The sequence below is a fragment of the Natrix helvetica genome (genome assembly GCF_964273705.1).
Source record: "Natrix helvetica genome assembly, chromosome: 1".
Taxonomy (NCBI): Eukaryota; Metazoa; Chordata; class Lepidosauria; order Squamata; family Natricidae; genus Natrix; species Natrix helvetica.
The window spans coordinates 200,572,843-200,593,974 of NC_138548.1; the positions used below are offsets into that span (position 1 = coordinate 200,572,843).

General features: G+C 41.5%; 2 protein-coding genes across 5 annotated transcripts in view; one reads left to right on the plus strand and one right to left on the minus strand.

Moving 5' to 3' along the window:
- Nucleotides 1-4,591, minus strand: part of RFX1 (regulatory factor X1) — a 45,480-nt gene extending 40,889 nt beyond the window's left edge. For 2 of the 4 annotated variants that reach the window (XM_081938835.1, XM_081938838.1), the window contains exons 1-3: nucleotides 4,095-4,591; nucleotides 2,291-2,401; nucleotides 1,155-1,258 (exon numbers count right to left, since the gene is read on the minus strand). In XM_081938835.1, the coding sequence (XP_081794961.1) occupies nucleotides 1,155-1,232 (78 nt within the window). In that variant the 5' untranslated portion in view covers nucleotides 1,233-1,258; nucleotides 2,291-2,401; nucleotides 4,095-4,591. Of the gene's footprint in view, nucleotides 1-1,154; nucleotides 1,259-2,290; nucleotides 2,402-2,765; nucleotides 2,811-3,693; nucleotides 3,750-4,094 lie in introns of those variants that run through there. The other 2 variants (XM_081938837.1, XM_081938836.1) reach the window with 2 other exon arrangements.
- Nucleotides 4,592-12,800: 8,209 nt separating this feature from the next.
- On the plus strand, nucleotides 12,801-16,257 carry RLN3 (relaxin 3). The gene is made up of 2 exons (XM_081936585.1): nucleotides 12,801-12,995; nucleotides 15,981-16,257. Exons 1-2 carry the CDS (start codon nucleotides 12,836-12,838, stop codon nucleotides 16,235-16,237), a joined length of 417 nt encoding a protein of 138 aa, XP_081792711.1. The 5' UTR covers nucleotides 12,801-12,835; the 3' UTR covers nucleotides 16,238-16,257.
- Nucleotides 16,258-21,132: the final 4,875 nt, after the last annotated feature.

Here is a 21,132-nt window from a genome sequence, read left to right on the forward strand (position 1 = left end):
GAACAGAGTACAGTTTAACCAGATTAATGCCATATCTATGGAGATTCTCAATCATCCAGGTATGGTTGTCTCAAAAGAGCTGTTCAAAAAGCAACTGGAATTCCTTGGTTGTTTTTCCTTGAAAACATTTTAATTCTCATCCCAGAAGCTTCTTCAGCTCTGGCAGAATCGTGGCGAATGGAAGGATTTATACTCTTTGCAGCCATCTGGTCCTTAGCACTCTGAAGGTTGGTCATTAGCTCTCTCACAGTTGTTGAGGCCACTCTATACCCCCAGGGTCACCTGAATCAGAGTGCAAATGGGTGTGGAACCTTCTTGGTATTGAATCGAGTGGCCTCACCGACTGAGAGAGCTACTGACCATCCTTCAGAGGGCTAAGGATCAGATGACTGTAAAAATATAAATGCTTCCATTCTCCACCATTCAACCAGAACTGAACAAGTTTCTTGGATGAACAGAAAACGTTGTCAAGGAAGTCCAGCTCCCTTATATGACAGGTGTGTTTTACTATTTTTGGGATGGATTGGTTCCATATATATCTCCAGAATTTTACTTCCATCTGATTAGCAAAGTAAACATGGGTATAGACAGATCGCACAATGAATAAGAAAAGGAATGCAGGATGGGCAAACGCCAGAGGAGTGGCAGTTTTGTCACTTTTCTTAGAAACACTTTCTGCTATGTAAAACAATTATGTATCAGTGCCTGGATGAAATCATGTGTAGGGCACTCATGCAATCAGACTTATTACAATTTATTTCTCCAACCCTAAGCAATGTATTAGATCAGGGTTGTCAAACCCAAGGCCTGTGGGCTGAATCCGGCCTGCAGGGTGTTTACTTCTGGCCCATGGGGCCACTCTGGAAACAGTGAAGGACTTGCCCGCAGTGCTTCTTCCAGCAAAAATGGAACTTGGGAGACCCCTCCCCCCCAGCTCCATTTTCACTGGCAGAGGGCTGCAGGGGGCAGTCACAGCCAAAAATGGACATTGAGCTGGCCACGCCACCCTGGCCAGCCCCCCCCCCAAAGGTCAAACACAACCCTGATGCGGCCCTCAATGAAATTGAGTTTCACACCCCTGTATTAGATGTTTCTGAATACTGAATATTTTTAGCTGAAGTAAAAATTAAACATTGAAAATATTTTAATAATACCTTTTTCTTGAATTGAATGGTTTTCACATGTAGCCAAACTGCATATTCCAGTAAAAATGTTGTATTATTATATGGCATGTAGTTCTAGCTGCCAATAATTAAACCTGCAATAATAAAAGCCAACATTACAAGTATAATCTGGATTTTCAAAAAGAATCAGAAATTACATTTATTGTTCAAGAAATTCAAACCACCAATCCCCACAAGCAATTACAGGGTTAGTAATTATTAAACATACAAACATAAAATAGATTCCATAATTATTCTTCCAATATTAAATGAGATTATCCATGCAATGAACAGTAAAACATGAAGTTGACTGAAATTTATGAACTTGATACTGGTAATTTCTAAATGGTTATAATGACCTTTTGATACTGTATTAAATTCTACCTTGTACTACGCAGCAGGATCAGTTTTAAAACATTTGAATTTTGTGGCCATTTTACAACCTGGGCACATTTGTTTAATGTTTCAAAAAGTACCAAAGATCTGCCACTTATTCCTTTAGTTTCTGTTTGCTATCATGTTTTTGGTGAAAAGAAATGTTGCACTATAAAGTGAATAAATAGCAGACGCCATAGTTATCTTAACTACTTCTAAAGCAAACTAAAGGAGTCAGTCTGGTATAGGAGTTAGGGCACCAGGCTATAAACTAGAGAGACTGCGAGATATATTCCCACTTTAAGCACAAAATCAGCTGGATGACCTTGGGCCAGTCACTCTCAACCCTAGGAAAACCAAGAAACCATTTCTGAAATCTTGCCCAAAAAACTGCAGGCATTTGTCAGGTAGTCTCCAGAAATCAAAGGCACCTCCCCCAAATGCAAACTAACGTTTAGATCCAATTCAAACTTAACAATCCTTAAAAACATTAGATGTAACACATCATTAGAACATCAAACAGTATTTGGCATTCAGTATCTCTAGAACGTTCAAAAATATTTAACCTCAGTTTAGTTTCAATTTCCAATTTGTGAAAAGTACCTTAAAATGTGAAGCAATTCAACATTTCATATAGGAATGTTCCTTAGAACCTAAATTAATGCCTATATCTCTCAGTGAGGAAATTGAACATTAAACTGTAATGTTATCTTGAATAAATATTAGGAAAATACAGGAAGTCCTCAACTTACAACTGTAACTGAGCTTGAAATTATAGTCATAAATCATGCTGGTTGTTAAGCTGGTCATCACATGACTGACCCAATTTTACGACATGTTTTTGAAGCAGTTGTTAAGCATACCTGGTGGTAAGGCAAACACAATAGTTAAGTGAATGCTGTGGTTATTAAATGAACTCATTGTTCTCAATGGGTGTTTTTTGTCGGAAACCAAAAGTAAGTAGAGACTTCTGACAAAAAACATAAAACCAAATAATTGTAAACGCAGGCTGTCTGCCAAGTGCCAGCTGCATTTTGGGGGATCTGTTGTAACTTTCAATGGTTGCTAAATGACCAGTTATTAAATAAGAACTATCTATAAGAAGATAATTCATTCATCTTTATGTACTGAGCAGAGTAAAAAAAATACATAAATGACAAATCTTAATATCCTTATCCATAATCATTTTTATTTATCTTATACTATCATTACATTTAACATATTTACCTTATTCTTATGATTACTCTCACCAATTGTGGTGTGCTCTTATACCTAGCCACAAGCACAGGACACAAAAATTTTTACCTAAAGCATTTTGAAACAGATGCCCACGTGAAACAGCATGGCTTTTAGAAATCAGTTATATTAGTAATGTGAAGTTACATTTAACAGCAACGTTTGCCTTATTTGGGGTTTCAGATATACTGTCAATTCCATTAGCGGGGGTGGGGGAGGGGTGTTTAGCATTGTAACACCTACTGTACTGATTCACACTAGGATTTCTATTTGTTCTGGCTACCTTTTATTTTTTCAAAAGTTTCCGATCCTGAGTTTCCCAGAGAATAAAATTGAGAACTTCTGCATAAAATGTGCCTTATCAGTGAGCAACAGGTTTGTTTTGAGCACATGATGCAAAAATCTGATTTCAAAATCTTCAACTACTACTCTTACCAGTATCTGTTCTAAACACGGTACAGGAATCTGTTTATGTCTTGAAAAACCAGTGGTTTTGCCAGTTCTAGGAATGGGCATCCATGTCCAAAGCAGACATGGCGCTTTATTGAGAACCACAGAGAGCAGGGACCAAAAAAACAAAACAAAAACCCCACCACAACTCACTTTCCCAACGCAACTCCCATTCTTCAAACCATTTATAAAAACAGCCAAGTAAGCAGCTCTTACATGGCAGTTGGCCATTATCCTCTTGTCTAAAAGTGACTTTCTATGCCTGGCCAAAAGTCTGTCCAGCTCTATCTTTTTTTTAAAAAAATAAGATACACTCTATAATTAACCTATGACTTTTCCCCATGGGAATTATTCCATCAAATAGCCACCTTCTCTACGAACAGGACTTCTATAAAACCCTTTATTTATTTATTTTTAATTAATTCTCATTAAGAGGCACTCCTTCGGGTTATTAGCGCTACTACGCAACTTCACTAAGAAAAGCTCAAGCTCGTGACGTCATCCCGACTTTATGACGCTGTTTGAAGTCAACCATTCTCTCCTTTTCCCTTCTCCTGAGCGACCGTCCGCATCCGCCTCTCTCCAAGTGTCATTGGCCGCCCTAAGCGTATCCATCCACTCCTATTGGCCCTCTCGGCCACCAATCACCGAGGAGAGTCAACGCTCCTCCTTTCAGGGCCTGGGCCCTTTCCCGTCAAGCCCTGTTTGGTGTGGCCGCGGTAGGGCCCAACACCGGGGGGCGGGGGGGGGGGAATACTTCACTTGTCCGCCTCACTTTTCCCGACTACTTCGGAGAAAGGAAAAGAGTAATCATAGGCTTCGCCATTTTTTTTTTACGGAAAAAGGAAGGGGAACCGGACTCGAACCCACCTGGACTGTCCCGGCCCCGCGAGGCCTCGTCCCCTGAGGGGGCGGGGGCGGGGACGTTGTCGCGACTATCGTGCTCTCTCTCGATTTTGGCGGGAATCGCGCAGAGGCAGGGAGGGTGGGCGGTTGTTGTTGTTGCCGGGCTTCCTGGTCGCCACGACTACGGTGGCTATGGCGCCCTCCGTGTTCCCTCACCGGGGCAACTGTTGCTACCCACTTCGGTGCGGGGAGGGGGGAATGGGTGGTGCCTGAAGTCGATTGGACGGTGGGTAGGATTTATTGGGTGTTCGACTGTCAATCATGTCCTAGCGTTTCCTCCTTTCTGTTGATTTTAAGCCTCGCCTCCTTCCGGAAACTTTATTCTTCTATTGGCAAATCTGATAATCCCAACTACGGATTTGATTAGGAACCTGTCATTCTAGCAGAGAGGTGTTTCCTGAAGACATCACGAACGAATTGGGAGCTGTGGCAGTTTCCTACTGGCTCGGTAGCTTTCAATATGTTGGGGAAGGCGTTCTAAATCGCCGTTAAACTCAGTAAACGCATGCGTAATTCCTTGACTTCTGGGAAATGCAGTTTAGGTGCAGCCGAAGGCCTCTTCTGACTGTTTTAAAATCAAGCGAATGAAGTGTAACAGTCGTAATTAATTGCACTTTGTATCCCTTGAATCGTTACATTGGGCATGATCTGTGGATAGGCACCAAGCAGCTTCTGTTCCGTTTCTAGGCTGGGCGATCAAACTCCTATGCAAAACCCCACCAACAACAGGAGAGGTGATACAGATGGTCCTCGACTTACGACCACACTGGAGTCTTAACATTGATGTTGCTAAGCGAGAAATCTGTTAAGTGAATTTTGCCCCATTTTACTGCTTTTCTTGCCACATTTGTTAACAATCACTGCAGTTGTTAAATTGGGAAAATAGTTGTTAAGTGAATCTGGTTTTCCCATTGACTTTGCTTGTCAGAAGGTTGCAAAAGGGGATTGCATGACCCCGGGATGCTGCAACTGTCATAAATGTGAGTTGGTTATCAAGCATCCGAATATAAATCACATGACCATGAGGATGTTGCAACGGACATAAGTGTGAAAAATGGTCATAAGTCACTTCAATGCCATTGTAACTGAGTGGTCACTAAATGAACTGTTGAAGTCAAGGACTACCTGTAATGGTGGTTGCTGGTGTTGCTCTTTGGCACTTACAAAGTAGCGGTGTCTGATTCTAATGAGCAGTTATTACCGATGGTGACTGATAATCTTATTCTCCTTTGACCTTTTGCACCAAATGCAGAAATTTTAGTAGCCTTATTATTTGCATACACAAATTCAAAACAGCAAACTACATTTTGGCCAATGGGGATCCAGCCTATGTGATTAATTCAGGGCATTGTGCAGCCCCAGAAAACTGGGCTGAATCAATCTTAGTTCTGTCAACTATGGATAATTGTGATGCAAATGTTTTGTATCTGGTAGCCAATAGATGGCAGCAAAGGGCCATTTATTAACCTTTTGCTGTGTTTTTGCAGCCTAGTTTTCCTAACGCTGTTAAAATTAAGGGTATTGTCAGCCTCTGTTTTGCTATTTGCTTTTGGCTGCCATTGAAACGGGGAGTGGGGTGGTATTTGGGAGAGGAAGTTTAAGTACAGGAGAGATTGTAAAAAGGGAGTTTTGGTCTCGCCATCTACTGCGCATGCTTAGCGGTTGGTGTTGGTCAAGGCCAACTGTCTTGCCTACCAACCTGATGATCCTCCTTGAAGATGGAACTCACATGACACCTAAGGGATTTGCAGATTGGACACTGGGATGAGGGTTACCAGGGGGAGGGGGTTTGGTCACATATTGATATGTATGATTTCGCACGCTTTTGCCTCAGATCTTGCTTTGCTTAGCTGCTATCTTTTCATAACCAGTAAAAGTACTCTTAATTCTGCAAAATGAAGCTAAGTGGTTTCTTTTTTGGTTGCTGACGGAGGCCGGCTTGACAGGTATTGTGAGTTATCTGGAAGCCTGTTGTCTTTCCTACTCCCTTTGAATTTCAGACATAACTCTCTCTTGGGGCTGACAAGCCAAAGAAAAGTGAAAGTGTGTAAACTTTAAATTATAAATCATCACAATTTACAAGGCTGTAGAATAACATGCAACATAGAATGATAGAGTTGGAAGAGGTCTCAGAGGTCTTCTACTCCAATCCGTTGCTTGAATAGAAGACCCTATATCAGTTCAGACAAATGGTTGTCCAGTCTTTTTTTAAAAAAAAACCTTCAGTGATGAAGCACGCACAATTTCTGAAGGCAATCTATTCCATTGGTTAATTGATGTCACCATTAAGAAATTTCTCCTTAGTTTTAGATTGCTTCTCTCCTTAGTTAGTTTTCAACCATTGTTTTTTGTCTTGCCTTTTGGTGGTCTGGAAATAGTTTGACCCCCTTGTCCTACAAAGCCCTCAAATATTGGAGCAGTGCTATCATGTCCCTGCCCCGGTCTTTTTTATTAGACTAGACCCAAATCCTGTAACCATTCGTATATTTTAGCCTCCAGTCCCTTAACCATTCTTGGTGCTCTTCTCTGCATTCTTTCCAGAGTCTCAACATTTTTGTATTGTGACCAGAACTGGATGCAGTATTCCAAGTGTGGTCTTACTAAGACTTTGTAAAGCGGTACTAGAACTTCATGTGATCTTGATTCTATCCCTCTATTAACGCAGCCTATATTAGCTTTTTTGGCTGCTGCCACACATCATTGGCTCATATTAAGGACTCTAAGATCCCTCTCCCAGTTACTGGCATTAAGCCAGGTTTCCCCTAGTTTATACCTATACAGTTTGTTTTTCTTACCAAAGAACCATAATTTGATACATTATTATTCTGTGAAACATGGTCAGGGAACAGAGAACACTGAAGCAGAAGGAAAGAAGAAAGATTTTCTGGATATTTCGAACCAAGATTTTTAAAAAATCAAAAGAAATAAACTAAATATTTTGCAAATACAAAGAATATAAAAATTATGTAGTGAGAGTCCAATAATAATGTAAATATAATGAAAGCGCTTCACCATCCAAAAACACAACATGTTTCTTTACAGTTATTCAAAACAACAACATAAATCAAAGGGAAGGAAAAAGAAAAAAACAGAGTCTAGCAGGGGGTTGAAACAAATCAGCTGGTCAACTTTTAAAGACAAAAAGAAGAGTAAAACAATAAATTCAAAAAGTTAAAGTTAAAACCCAGGCTTGCTTAGAAAATGAAATGCTGACAGGAAGATGGACTTTCTGACCTCTCAGCACTTGGTGAAACTATGGAAAATCATGCCCAAATATTTGAAGATTTTAATTTGTTCAATATTTCAGCCATTTCTCCAATAGACATGCTATTTAGATCTCTTTGCAAAAAAATCAGGATTTGGGTTTTGCTGTGATTTCGAAAACTTCCTCAGAACAATAGCCGGTCAAGGCATTCAGGGCTTGTTTGAGTCCAATTTATTGTGACAGAAGTAGTATGCAGTCGGCATATAGCAGGGTGGCAAAATGCCTGTTTGCTAATTTTGGAAGGTGGTGCTCTAATTGGTTCATTTTGGCCACAAGTGAGTTTATATATACATTAAACAGTGAAGCAGCTAGAATTCAATCCCTGCCTCATTCCTCTGTAAGTTTGAATCTTCTTAGTATGTTGCCTTGCATATTGCAGCAGACTTTGAATCTAGAGTTCTTACATGCATGAGCAAAAGTTTAATCTGGGAATTAGATCAAACACAGACCAGAAATCAACAAATGTACAGTGTAGAGCCTGCTTTAGATGTATATTCTCAGCCAGATGTATATCTTTCAGCCAAGACATGTCCATAGAGTATCCAGACCAGTGGCGGGTTGCAGGCGGTACGCCCCAGTACGGGTGTACCAGAGCCTGCCCAGAGTACCGCCTGCCCGCCCGAGCTCCTTACCTGTCCTTTAAAGCCTTCGGCGCTTCCGCATACAAGCATGAAGCATATAGCGCCTGCGCAACACTCTGCCGAGCAGCTGGAGCATCACGGAGGCTTGCAGAGGCGTCGCTGGCAGGTACGACGCATGCTCATGTGCACACGCACCACACGGGTTCCTGTGGAGGACACCAGGTCCTGTTGCAGCCGTACCGGTTGCAACGGGATCCAGAACCCACCACTGATCCAGACCTAAAGCCTGCTTGCTCATCATTTAATATATACTCTGAATCAATCCAATCAACTAGTTTATTAGCTTGCTTATTATGCTTAACAGGTTATTAGGCTGTAATTCGCAGACAAATGTATTAGCTCTGCCCCAGTCCTCAGGAATCTGTGCAGTGTGATAAATAAAAGTAAATAGAGAAACAAGAACAGGGGTCCTCCAATCTATATTGTTTCATAATATTTCAACTGTTGACTGGCATACTGCAAATCAAAATAATTATTCAAAGATGAAGCAGCGGCGATACCATTATTCTTGAGGGCTGCAGGTTAGCCCAACGTCTAGTAAAAAAAGAACATTTTGAAACCTTTTATTTTTTTAACGAAGTCAGGGAAGAAGTAGACATTTGTCAGGAGGTATGTTGTTTTAGAGGCAGGAGCACTAATAGAGAAGGCATAGCTCCCATTAGATGGCATTGTTATATTGAAAGCATGCAATCTCTGTCAGATTAACAGGATGGGCAGATGCTATGGGAGGTAAACAAATTGCCATAAATAGCCAGGCCTTATGATAACTAGTATCTTGAATTGCACCTGAAAGCCTAGATGTTAGATGGGGACACCGAACCATGCTGTGTTCTGAACCACTTGCAGCTTCTGAGCAGTCTTCAAGGGTGGTCTTATATAAAACACATTACAATAGTCCACATATAAGTTAACCAAATCATCACCACCATCAGTCATCTGACTGTCCATAGAATGTCCTAATCAGTAAATGGCACATTTACGGTACAATTAGCAAAAGGGACAAATCTGTGCAGAGGCCTCCTTGCTTACAATTTGCAACAGTGCAGGCCACAACCTGCTCCTTGAGCAGACGATCCTGCAGACCCTACTCAAGCATTGCTTATATGCTATGTCCTGGATAGAAGGACCTTCCAATCTTTTCTGCCATCCTCACCACTCTCTGCACTATCTTCCTGCCTGAAACAGTAATACCTCCAAACCACACAGCAATACCATACAACAGGATGCTTTCAATCATCCCTTCTAGAAAGTGGTAAGGATAGGGAAAGGAAGTTGTGCTCTTCCGCTATGCCTGCTTCACTAGTGCCTTACTGTTGAGCCACCCAGCTAACCTGCTCAACAGCTGCACACCCAAAAACATGATATAACTCATTACCCCCACAGTTGAATTGTGAATACAAGGCTACTTAATTAGAACAACAACTTCTAAATAACAGCAGTTATATGGGTTTGCTTCCATCTAGCAGTTGTCTGGATTTTTGCTAATAAAATTTTGCTAGTTACTTGCGGGATCGTATTCTGCCCCATACATCCCTGCGACCAATCCGCTCGCACAGAGAGGGCCTCCTCCAGGTGCCGTCCACCAGACAGTGTCGAGGGGCGGCACCTAGGAGTAGAGCCTTCTCTGTGGCGGGCCCAGCCCTGTGGAATGACCTCCCTCCGGATATTAGGAATACCTCTGACCTCCGCTCCTTTCGTATAAAGCTCAAGACCCACCTATTCCAAGTAGCTGGCCTGGCTCAACTTTGATCTAACTATATCGCTCCTGACGGGTTTTTATTTGGGTATTTTAATTGTATTCAATTTATTTAGGGGTTTCTAAACATTGTATTTTATTGTTTTTATTCATTAGCCGACCTCCTCCTTGTACATGTCTTGGTATATGTTTTTGTAATATGTATGTCTTGTCTATATATTTATTTCATATGTTTTATTGTACGCCGCCCCGAGTCCTTCGGGAGAGGGTGCGGCTAAGAAATAAATTTTTTATTATTATTATTATTATTATTATTATTATTATTATTATTATTATTATTATTATTATTATTATTATCTAGTAGCCGTAGCTGAACCTGTTTTGGAAGTTTCGTCACACAAAAGTCAATTCCTAGTTTTCATAAAAGTCCAATTTAAAAATTTAAAAAACCCAAGTTATTGTTCAGCTCTATAATGAAGCCAGAAAGAAACCCCAGAGAGAAAGCTTTCAACAAGGGCATAGAGGCCATATCCCTCTGACTTCACTGCTTTGCCCTGATATTAAGAAGGGTCTATATATGTCATTTGTCTGAAATGTTACTCTTATCATGCAGCCGAGTGCAAGCTAGTTACCCAGCACTTGGGCCAAAGCTTATCTGTGATGTCATTTGCTATGCATACGCATGGGAGAGGCTGTGGCAGTCTTCTTATCACAAAATAAGGGAAACTGTCTGCTATCTCTAGCAGGCAGAAAGGACAGAATTTGGAGAGATAAGCAAAGTTCAGTGCTGTTCCTGCTGCCAACATAAGGTGGAAGATATTTGCATAAAGACATTTCATGAAGAATTGTACCAAGCCTCGGACTTTGTAAAGAAAATTATTTTAAACAGATGGAAAGAAATCTACGCTTCTGATGTTAAGGAATGGATTTATTCCAATTCAGCCTAAAACCATCTGCCAGGCAATAGTTCTTCTGCAGTAGTTCCCATTTTTTTTACAATTGGACAAGCAGCATTGAAGAATTCCAGGTATAGTGTCCCCGGATCATCATAGTAAGGCAGAGAGCTGTATAAATTGCATTTTTACTCCCTTTTTAGTGATGGAGGTCTGTTGGGCCAATGTGAGGAACAGAAAACTTGTCACTATCAACTTAGAAAAAAATATGAACAAAAGGAACAATTCAAGTAGTTTTGCATCTCGTCTTCCCCTTAGAAACTTACTGCATGTTGACATTTTCTTCCCTATGAGCTAAAATAATTTGCCTGAATTCAATGTCGGTAAAAAGAGAGAGATTAGCCCTAGGGCTGGGATTTCTGATGTTTCTTAAGACTTAAAACTCTTTCATCTACCATCTACATGAGATTCATGAGGAAGGTCATCCGATAGCATGGTGTCAGGTATCTGTCTAATATAAAATCATCAAATTGTACATTTTGACCCCTGGCAGACCAAGTGATGCTATTGATGTTCTCTCTCACTGCCTGGAAATAAGATCTGAAAAGAAGGAAACGTTGATGCTCAAACCTAACAAAACCGAATAGTTTGGGGTTTATAGATCAGCTATGTTGGAGATCCGCCATCTTTAATTGTGATGTGATTGCACTTCCCGAGACCAAACTGTGATATAAGCTGAACTCACAACTCGCAGAAAGAGCAAGCAGCAGCCATATTCCTAGATCTATCTAATATACTCTTTTTTGGATCAGGAGAACTTGCTCACAGTTATTGATGTCTTAGACACCTCTCAATGTCCTCTGCATGGAGCTTCTGTTGAAGATCATTGCCTAAAATACAGCCATAAGACCCGTTATGGGTGCACCTCAATATGCCAAGGTGACACCTCTGCTCTATGTGCTACAGCTACATTGTTTACTAGTGAGCTTTTGGATTTAATTCAAGGTATTGATTGTCATCTATGAAGCCTGGTTCTTTAAGGAACAACTTTCTCCTGTTTATCTCTGCCCTTTCAGAGGTGGGTTTCTCCCCGTTCAGCCAGGATCGGGCGAACTGGTAGCAGAGGCGGGAGGCTCCACCCACCTGCTTGGATGCTTCTGCACATGTGCAGAAACGTCACGCGAGCACGCCCAAACCGGTAGTAAAAAAATTAGCAACCCACCACTGTGCCCTTCCTATCTAAGTTCAAAGGGATGGTATGCTTCAGGTCCCAGTGACTAAACAGCTACATCTTGTGAAACACCAGTCATGTCCAGGTAGCTCCCTGGAATACCATCCCCACCCAGAGATAATTGATATAACTCCATCTTTGTTTTAAAAACCAAAAAAGTAGTTTTTCAAAGAGGCCAGTGATTAAGACAATTTCTGACACAGACCAATGGATAATTGGTGGTTGGTAAGTATTCTTCCCATAACTTATTTGAATTTATATTATATTTTAATGGAGTTTAACTATGTACAATGTCTTAAGTCTCCTAATTTAATGACCTGATAAATCCAATAAACAACACAAATACAAGGGGAAAGTTGCTCTGGAGCACCACTGTTGAGGATAGATCTGAGGTTAGACAGAAGTATGTAGTACAATAGGAACGGTTTCTATCCTAGTGCATTGCAGGCAATTCGGCTATAATTCCCAGCTACTCCTGACAAATGCCCAAGCTGATCAGGGTAAACTAGGAGATGTAATAAGAGTGAGAACCCTGCTTGTCTGCCCTGCTGCTTCTGTTGATATATTTGGGACATAAAGATCTTCTAAATGCATACATAAGGGTGGGAAGTCTTGGAGAGTTGTTCTGCCTATGTTCCTCTCCCGCTCGTTATCAGCATTTGCATGTTTTGCTGTTCATTTTCTCTGTATGAGCCTACATGTCTGTCCCTGCCAGGAAAGGCCAGGTAAGCACTGAGCACAATTCCCTATCTGCCCAGCTGATAACAAGGAAAAGGTTATCTCTGATTAGTGTACATCTCCAAGTTCTCCTCCACCAAGAAAGGTCTCTGTCCCCTCCTGCTGTTAATTGGGGAGATAGCCGGAAAGATGCTCATGTCCACCTGGAGATATAAAAGGGGCTCAGCTACACTGAGAAACTGGCAAAAGGCAGTGGTGCTGTCGCAGGAGACCCAATTTCCGCCTTGCAGAGCTCTCAGCCATGCCCAAATTCCTGCTGGCTCTAGTGCTTGGAGTGCTGCTGTCAGAGAAATGGCTGGTGAGTGAAGCCAGGACACCGTCCTATGGTGTCAAGCTGTGTGGCAGGGAGTTCATCCGTGCTGTCATCTTCACTTGTGGAGGATCCCGCTGGAGACGAGCAGGTGAGCAAAGGGGGTGTTGGCAAACTTGGGGTAGAGTCCAGTTAAGGTAGAGCTCTACCTTATGTGATATCCTCCGAACAGAATAGGACTGGGGGTCCCAATTATGCAGGACTATGTTAGCTGGGAATTACAGCTCCTAAAATTCCCAGCTAACATAGTCCTGCATAATGGGGATTTTGAGTTACCAGCTTCCAACACCTGGATACTTTCAAGAACATGGGTGCTTTACCGAGGCCTAATCTTTATTTGGAAAAGTGTACTTCCTATTTTTTTGACAGAGAAAAATGAAACAAATCAACACCTCTTAAGATCTAAATATCAGACAAGACTGATAAACTGCTTCATCTAATAAATATAATCTTGCCAGACTTTAAGGAGATTCCCAATATATGATTCAAACTGGCCAATCTTTTTTATTCATGTGTAAAGAAAAGGTGATGTTAACTTTGAGTTAGAAAGACAGTTGTTATCTAGGCTTTGGTTCCCAGCCTGTAGGAAGCCAGATGTTTAAAAATACAAAACGAAAGCCACAAATTGTATAGCACTTAGACTTATGCACTGGCCCCACTGCCCTTATCCCACCCTCTGGCCAGTTTACAATGTCAGCATATTGCCCCCAACAATTTGGGTCCTCATTTTACCAACCTTGGAAGGATGGAAGGATGAATCAACCTTGAGCCCATCAGGATCAAACCTAGGCTGTGGACTGAGTTCACCTGCAATACTACATTCCCACATTTAGTGAAATTGCAGGGTTCAGCAGACACAAAGACCAATCTACAAGGCTTACACTGGGGAAATCACTTTCATGTGCAAGGTATCTATCATGCCAGGTAAATATTTGAGAACTGTAAGAAAAAAGCCATGAAGGGAAGAATAGCTTTTCATTCACAAACTGCTGCTTTAAAAAGAAATTATAAAAAGGTGACAAGAATGCTCTGACCATGATGGAATTGGGAGGAGGTGACGATTGGACTGGCCTGAGAACTAACCAAAATTACGTTGTTATTGTTGTTGTTGTTATAACCATGGCCATTAGCTCAAGATTGCTGTGTGGTTCACTACTGTGACATTCATTTGAAGCTGTCCTTGCATTGCTTCCTATGTGAGTTTGTATGCTGCTGGTTAGTGGAAACTTGCAAGAGCATATAATGCCAGTGAGTTACAGAACAGGAAAGGACTAAGAAGCTGCTGCACCAAGGCAGGGCCATGCAATTTATAGCCCTTTGCTCCATTACCTTGGGCTCAGCTTCTTTGATTCATAGCCCTTGGGGCAGTGATGGTGAACCTTTTTGGCACCAAGTGCCCAAACTGCAATGTGTCTCCTGGACGGCCATAAACCTGAAGACCAAGTGGCTGATGCACATGCGTGCGCCAGCCACCTGGTCATCGGGTTTACAGCATGTGCATGCAACCCAGCCAGGTAGTCTTCACACATGCTGGAGTGCTGTAAATCCAAAGACCAGGTGGCTGGTGCGCATGTGTGTGTCAGCCACCTTACCTTTGGGTTTATCACATGTGCACATGTGCCAGCCAACTGGTCTTTTGAGTTTCCGGTGCTCCGGCATGCGCAAGCACCAGCTGGTCAGTGCATATGCATGTGCTGGAAACCAGAAGAGCAGCTGGTGATGGCATACGTGCCCACAGAGAGCGCTCTGCGTGCCACCTCTGGTACCTGTGCCATACGTTCGTCATCACGGCCTTATGATATTTCCAGCAAAGGGTAGCTGTGAGAAGACACATTCAGGGATGCTGCCCTGCCAAGTAATTAATTATCATTACTTATTTTGTGCAAGTTGAGTTAAATTCCTATTACCCCAGTCAGTAAATACCTTGCTACATGAGATTTGTCACCCATACACTCCCAAGAATGCTAGATTGGATTTAAAAGTAGGTATAATCTGTCCAGTTGGAATCATATAAAAATATAAGAAGACACTTTATTATATTAGGTTTTTCCTAATGGACAATGCAATTCTTGGCTCGTAGAAGGCATTCCTGTAGAAAACAGGAGTCTTTTCTGCTCTACCAAGAGATGCTGGAAACCAAATGTGGAACGTTTTGGGTGCAAAGTTTGGATACCTTTTGAGGGACGCATCTTATCTGGTACTGAAAAGAGCCTATTTGTCACGAAAAATGCAGAAACCAAGGCACATCAAAATAGCATTCCTTCTTCAGCTAGACAAGATACCATAATCCTTTCTTAAGCTTTAGCCCATTTCTTCTCCCTGTTTCCTGTGTCTCTATTCAAAACAGAAGCTGCATCTCTGAAAGTGGCTGGGGTTGGAGAAAGAGGATATAATTACAAATCTGTAGACAAGGGGCAGGTTAAGCATCCCTGTCTGGGAAACTCAATTGCAAGCATTTCCTTCTAATGTCATCCCCTTTTCAGTATGCTTTTGGTTGCCCAAGCAGATCCAATGGCAATTAAATTGACACATGGCATTTTCCCATCAATGTTCTGAGGCCCAATGTTCTGCCCTAACCAACGATCATCTTCACTTCTATTGACTTTGACATGTAGGAAAATGCTGCTATCCAACCATTGCTCACTTTCTTCCCTTCTTCAAAAAAGATGTTCGCAATACTAAGCTCTGTTTGGAAAAGGTACCGTGAATCTGAATAATTTCTAAGTATCGGCTAATCTTAGAATTTGCTCAGCCTTCTGCTTCAGGGTTATTTCAGATATTTTGTTTATTTACGAAATATTGATATTACCAATGAAGTTAATAACAATTCACCAAGGCAGCTTACAAAGCATTTGTTTTCCAAAGGTGTTTTGAAAAATGTAGGTTTTGCTAATTCTGCAGAGGATGTTAAATGGGGGGTGGTGGTGTGTTGCCTAAATATTTATTCATGCTTCATCTAATGAATATTACTTTAAGATAGTCTGATTCAATTGACTTCCTAGCACAGAGTCCACTTACTGAGCCCAATATGTTGCCTCTGATCTCCCTACTTTCCAGTGTTACCTTCTCATTCTAGGAAATCTCAGTGCTCTCCTTGGGGGAGATCCTGCGGAAGCATTTGATGCAACATCATTATCCAATGAATGGAATCCAGTGCATTCCTCCCAACAGGATCCCTCTGACAATTATGGGAGCTGGCAAGGTCGGCAGAGCTATGCCCTCTCTGAAGAGCCCTGGCCTTTGGATCGCGGAGCCCGAGATGTTATGGAAAGCCTGAGCAATGCCTGTTGCAAGTGGGGCTGCAGTAAGCGTGAGATCAGTTCTTTATGTTAGGTAGCGGTTTTCATTTACCACATGTGTTCCTTGGTTAAAATAAAATAAAATAAATCAAGGAAGTATACTATAGAATCTGTGAGCTTGACGATTTATTAACCAGCATGCATGCAAATGCAACGCGAGTTCCTCCATGAAACATCCATGCCTTTCATCAAAGTAGACACTGATTGTCAAAGAGGCCTATGGATCCCACTTACACGATTATACTCACTTATAGTGCTCTGCAGGTCTCACATGAAAGCCTTGTTAACACTATTTCCATGAATTGTAATTTCATCAATGAACCTCAGTCACAACCAGAATGGAGAGTTACATTCCCTAGTCTCCTGTTCTACTCAGTTGAAATTACTAGAGCTGGATCTCTTGGAATGGCCACGCACCAAGGAAGGTTCGGGGCAAAAGTAGAGAACGTCTGGCAGAAAAGTATAATGCAATGGCTTTCTGAGTGTTGGTGAGGGTCACAAATGTTCTCTCACATTTGATAATTTACAAATGAACTCACGGTGAGATGGCAGCAAACAAATTCAAAAATCAATCCATTTTTATTACGATCACAGACCAGCATTAAATTTAATAAATAAATACATTCTTGGTTGGTATTTGAATTGGCCTCACAACCAACAGCTTTCAGAGTGGTGGTGCTTCCATGGTTATTCATCTCATCTCTTAGAGAGGAACTACATCTGCTGCTCTGAGATTCAAATAACCATAAAGCAAAGCTGGGGGGAAAAAATGAAACAAATTAATGAGATGCACTATGTTGACTCATAACAGTTTGTTTTAATGGGGACACTCAACATAGATTTGTTTTATTTTGATGGCATCAGTAATTCTCAAATTATAAACACTACAAGATGTTTGAGCAATATTTCCAAGCAGCTGGACAAGTTTATCTTCCTGCAAACATCCTAAACAATGTTGAGAAGAGCTGGAAAAGTTTAGGGGAAAGCCAGTGACATTTATCAGAGTGGCTATGTGCAATTTTACCTGGAACAATCTGCCATAATACCAAACTTTGAGAAAATGTAAATCATATTAATATCGTATTTTCTTCTGCAACTGGGCTAAAAAAGGAAAACCGACGGGTGGGATATAGTGAATTGTATATGCCGGTTTTCCCACTAATCTACATATGTGAGACTATAACTCATGCTGTTCTTAGCCAGAATTAAAGGAGTAGGGGTCTGATAGATCAAAAGGATGCACACATTGTGGGAAGGAAATGGCCAATTGCTCGAGAGAGCTTTCCTGTACAATTTTTTTGTGCATTTGTGGAACTCCAAATGGGCACAAACCTGCAACTCTATTTGGATTCTGCAGATGAAAAAAAAAGTATTTATTACTGATTTTCAGCAGTTGCAAGGCAACAGTAAATGTAAAATATAGCTAGGTGGCTAAAAGCATAGGTATCCTTCTTGTTCCAAACACATTTCCATTCCTAATCTTTGCCTTACACCCCAGGCCCTACTGTGTTTTGGCAGTCGTGTATTATACACGTGTGGTATGTGCCTCTTATTGTGACAATATGATATTAAATGTACTCAATAAACTTATAAATTTATTTGTTTATATCTGCAAGACCTCACATTCTGTACATAATAATCCCTCCTCTATTTTGCCCCTAACTTTAATATTTAAATTACACAATCCCCTGCAAAAGAAAAGTCTCCTCGCCATGGGCTCACCAAGCCTTTTCACTTACTTCAGTATTAACAGATGGTATAAAATAGCAGGATCAATGGGCTTCCAAGTGGAAGTACATTCTGTTTTGCTTGGGTTGTTTTTTTCTGGGATTTTTTTAAAAGCTCAGGGATTCCTAGGTGGTTTTCTCCCAAAATAATTGAACACAACAAGTTTTTAAGAACAGCCAGGCTTAGAAACTGCCTCAGGAAAGACATCTGCTAACCCGCACTGATTCCCTGGCATGCATATTAAGGGCAAGGGCAATATTGGCTATTTACAGTGTTCACTGTCATAAAATGTAATCATGGCCACAAATCAACAGCCAGTTCAAAAACTATCAGACCAATGCCAGCCAAACCTTATTACCTTCTTTGATAAGGTGACTAAATTAGTGGTTCATAGAAATGCAGTGGATAATAGTATACTTGGACTTCAGTAAGGCATTTGACAAGTAAATCACCACCTACTTCTTGGTAAGATAGAACAATGTGGGGTAGACAGTACCACCACCAGATGGATTCACAATTAGTTGACCAACCACACTCAGTGTGTAATCTTCAATCTATCTGGAGGGAAGCATGTAGTGAGATACCTCAAGGTTCTGTCTTAGGCCCAGTACTCTTCAATATCTTCATAAATGATGTAGATGAGGAGGATAAAAGAGGAACTAATCAAATTTGCAGATGACACCAAGATGGGGAAATGGCTGACATTTACCAAGATCAAGAGTCAGAACAATCTTGACAAACTTGAGCATTAGGCCCTATCCAATGCAATGTGGTTCAGTAGTGAGAAAAGTAAGGTCCTACACTTAGGCAGAAAAACAAAAACAAATACAGAGTTGTAGAATAGGTGGTACCTAGCTCAACAGCAGTAACTGTGAGAGGGATCTACGGTAGGTGTCCGGGTGGACCACCACTTAAGTATGAGCTAGCAGTGTGCTACAGCTGCCCAAAAGGCCAATAAAATCTAGCCTGCATCCACAGAAGCATCAAGATCCTGAGAAGCAATAGTATTGCTTTATAGTGCACTAGTGAGGCCACACTTAAAATATTGTGTCCAGTTCTGGTCACTATGATACGGAAAAGATACTGAGACCCTGAGAGATGCTGTGTGTCACAGAGAAGAGGGAAGTTGACTTTTTCTCCAAAATAGGACAAGAAGTAATACACTTCTATATTCATCAGAGGGAGTTCCAGGGGTGAAATTCAGCAGGTTCCGACAGGTTCTGGAGAACAGGTAGTGGAAAATTTGAGTACTGTATTTTTGGAATATAAGACGCACTGGAGTATAAGACGCACCAAGATTTTGAAGAGGCAAACTAAAAAAAAATTTTTTGCACTCTGCAGACCTCCCAAAAAGGGCTCGTTTTTTTTCAAAAAAAGGCCATGAATAGATTTTAGGAGGCTTGTAGAGTGCTCCTGGGGTGTCCACCCCCCAAAAAAACGAGCAAAAAACAGCCCCTTTTTCATCAAAAAAAGGGCATGCATAGCCTTTAGGCGGTTTAAAGAGTGCTCCTGGGGGCTGGGGGGGGGCAAAATTGAACAAAATAATGGGCCATTTTTCACTCACTTTTGCCCCACCCCAGTCCCCAGGAGTACTCTGAAAGCCTCCTAAAGGCTATGCAAGGCCATTTTGGTGAAGGGGGCAGGTTTTCGGGAGGCCAAAAACACTGTATTCAGCGTATAAGACGAAGCCAGATTTTCAGCCTCTTTTTTGAGGGAAAAAGGTGCGTTTTATACTCCGAAAAATACAGTAGTTCGGAGAACTGGCAAATACCACCTATGGCTGGCGCCAGAATGGGTTGGGAATGGAAATTTTACAACATCCCTCCCCCAAAAGTGGGGAGGGAATGGGGATTTTGCAGTATCCTTCCCCTGGAGTAAGGTGGAAATTGAGATTTTGCAGTATCCTTTCTCTGCCACACCCACCAAGCCACGCCCACAATCTGAAACTTTGAAGGAATTTCCTGACAGAATAATTAACCAATGGCAGAGCTTGCTTCCTGGAGTTGTGGGTGCTCCATTGCTAGAAGTTTTCAAGAAGAGATTGGGAAATCATTTGTTCAAGATGGTATTAGGTCTCCTGCCCTGGGCAAGGGGTTGCAACCAGAATACTTCCAAGGTCCCTTCCAACCTTATGATTCTGATTTAATTCTCATATACCAAACTTTTTTTGGAGGGGAGAAGTAGAGAACTAACAACTAAAGCTAACAGATAATGAGTTGTCCTTCCAATAACATATTTTTCCCAGTTAAAAATGGGAGACCAGTTCATTCTTGCAACCAAATGGAGAAAAATAAGCAGGGACAGTATCTCATGCATAGATGCAGCAGATACACTACGCTCCTATGCAAGATCCTTATTGATACACCCAAATATTGGGAGGAATTGAGTTAATTGCAGCTAACGGCCATAAATATACCCCCCCCCCCTTTATTGGGGAATTAAGACCAGAGCAATGACTCCGGCAAACACAGGGCAGGCCGTTTATTTTGAAGGAACATAATAATAGTAGAATAGGTAGAATTACTGGGGCATAATAATAACTTACTATTTCACTTCTGTAAGAATTGCTTTGCTCCAGTAAGAATTAGAATTGCCTTTGCCATTTGCTTCTATCAGTGACCTAACTCCTGCTATCTTGTTTTTGTGTACAACTCGGTGCCTGGTGCAGGATATGTCATGGCCTGGCAGGGTTACACCGGGCAAATACCTGTGTTGCTAAGCTCTCAGCCCCCCTGTTCCTTGTGGCACAGCCAACGCAGGGCTACAAAGAAGGCATGGGCCAGGGGACCAGAATTGGGTACTAAGCTGAAGTCTCTGAAGGTATAAAAGGATGCTATACTTTCCCAAAGGTGTGGCCTTTCAGTGCATGCTCTTTGTCTGTATGTTGTGGAATGGTCTACCCAGCTCTTCTTTCTACAAATAAAAGCTGTTATTTTTTCCAAGTCTCTTCTTGGCTCTCTCTGGCATTCTGGTGACTCAAGTAGATTTTGAGACCTTACATTTTCTTACATCAGATCACCATCTCATGCCTCCAAGCGGGAAATTATGGCAACTGATAAAGGGGTCAGGAAGAGCGAGGAAATCTGCATCCGGTCATAGGAGAATATCTTTGAGTAGCGTGTGACAAAGAGTATTGGTCCTTATTTTCCTCGCGTAGCAACTCTTACCCGGTTATATTTGCTTAATAACAAAAGCAATATT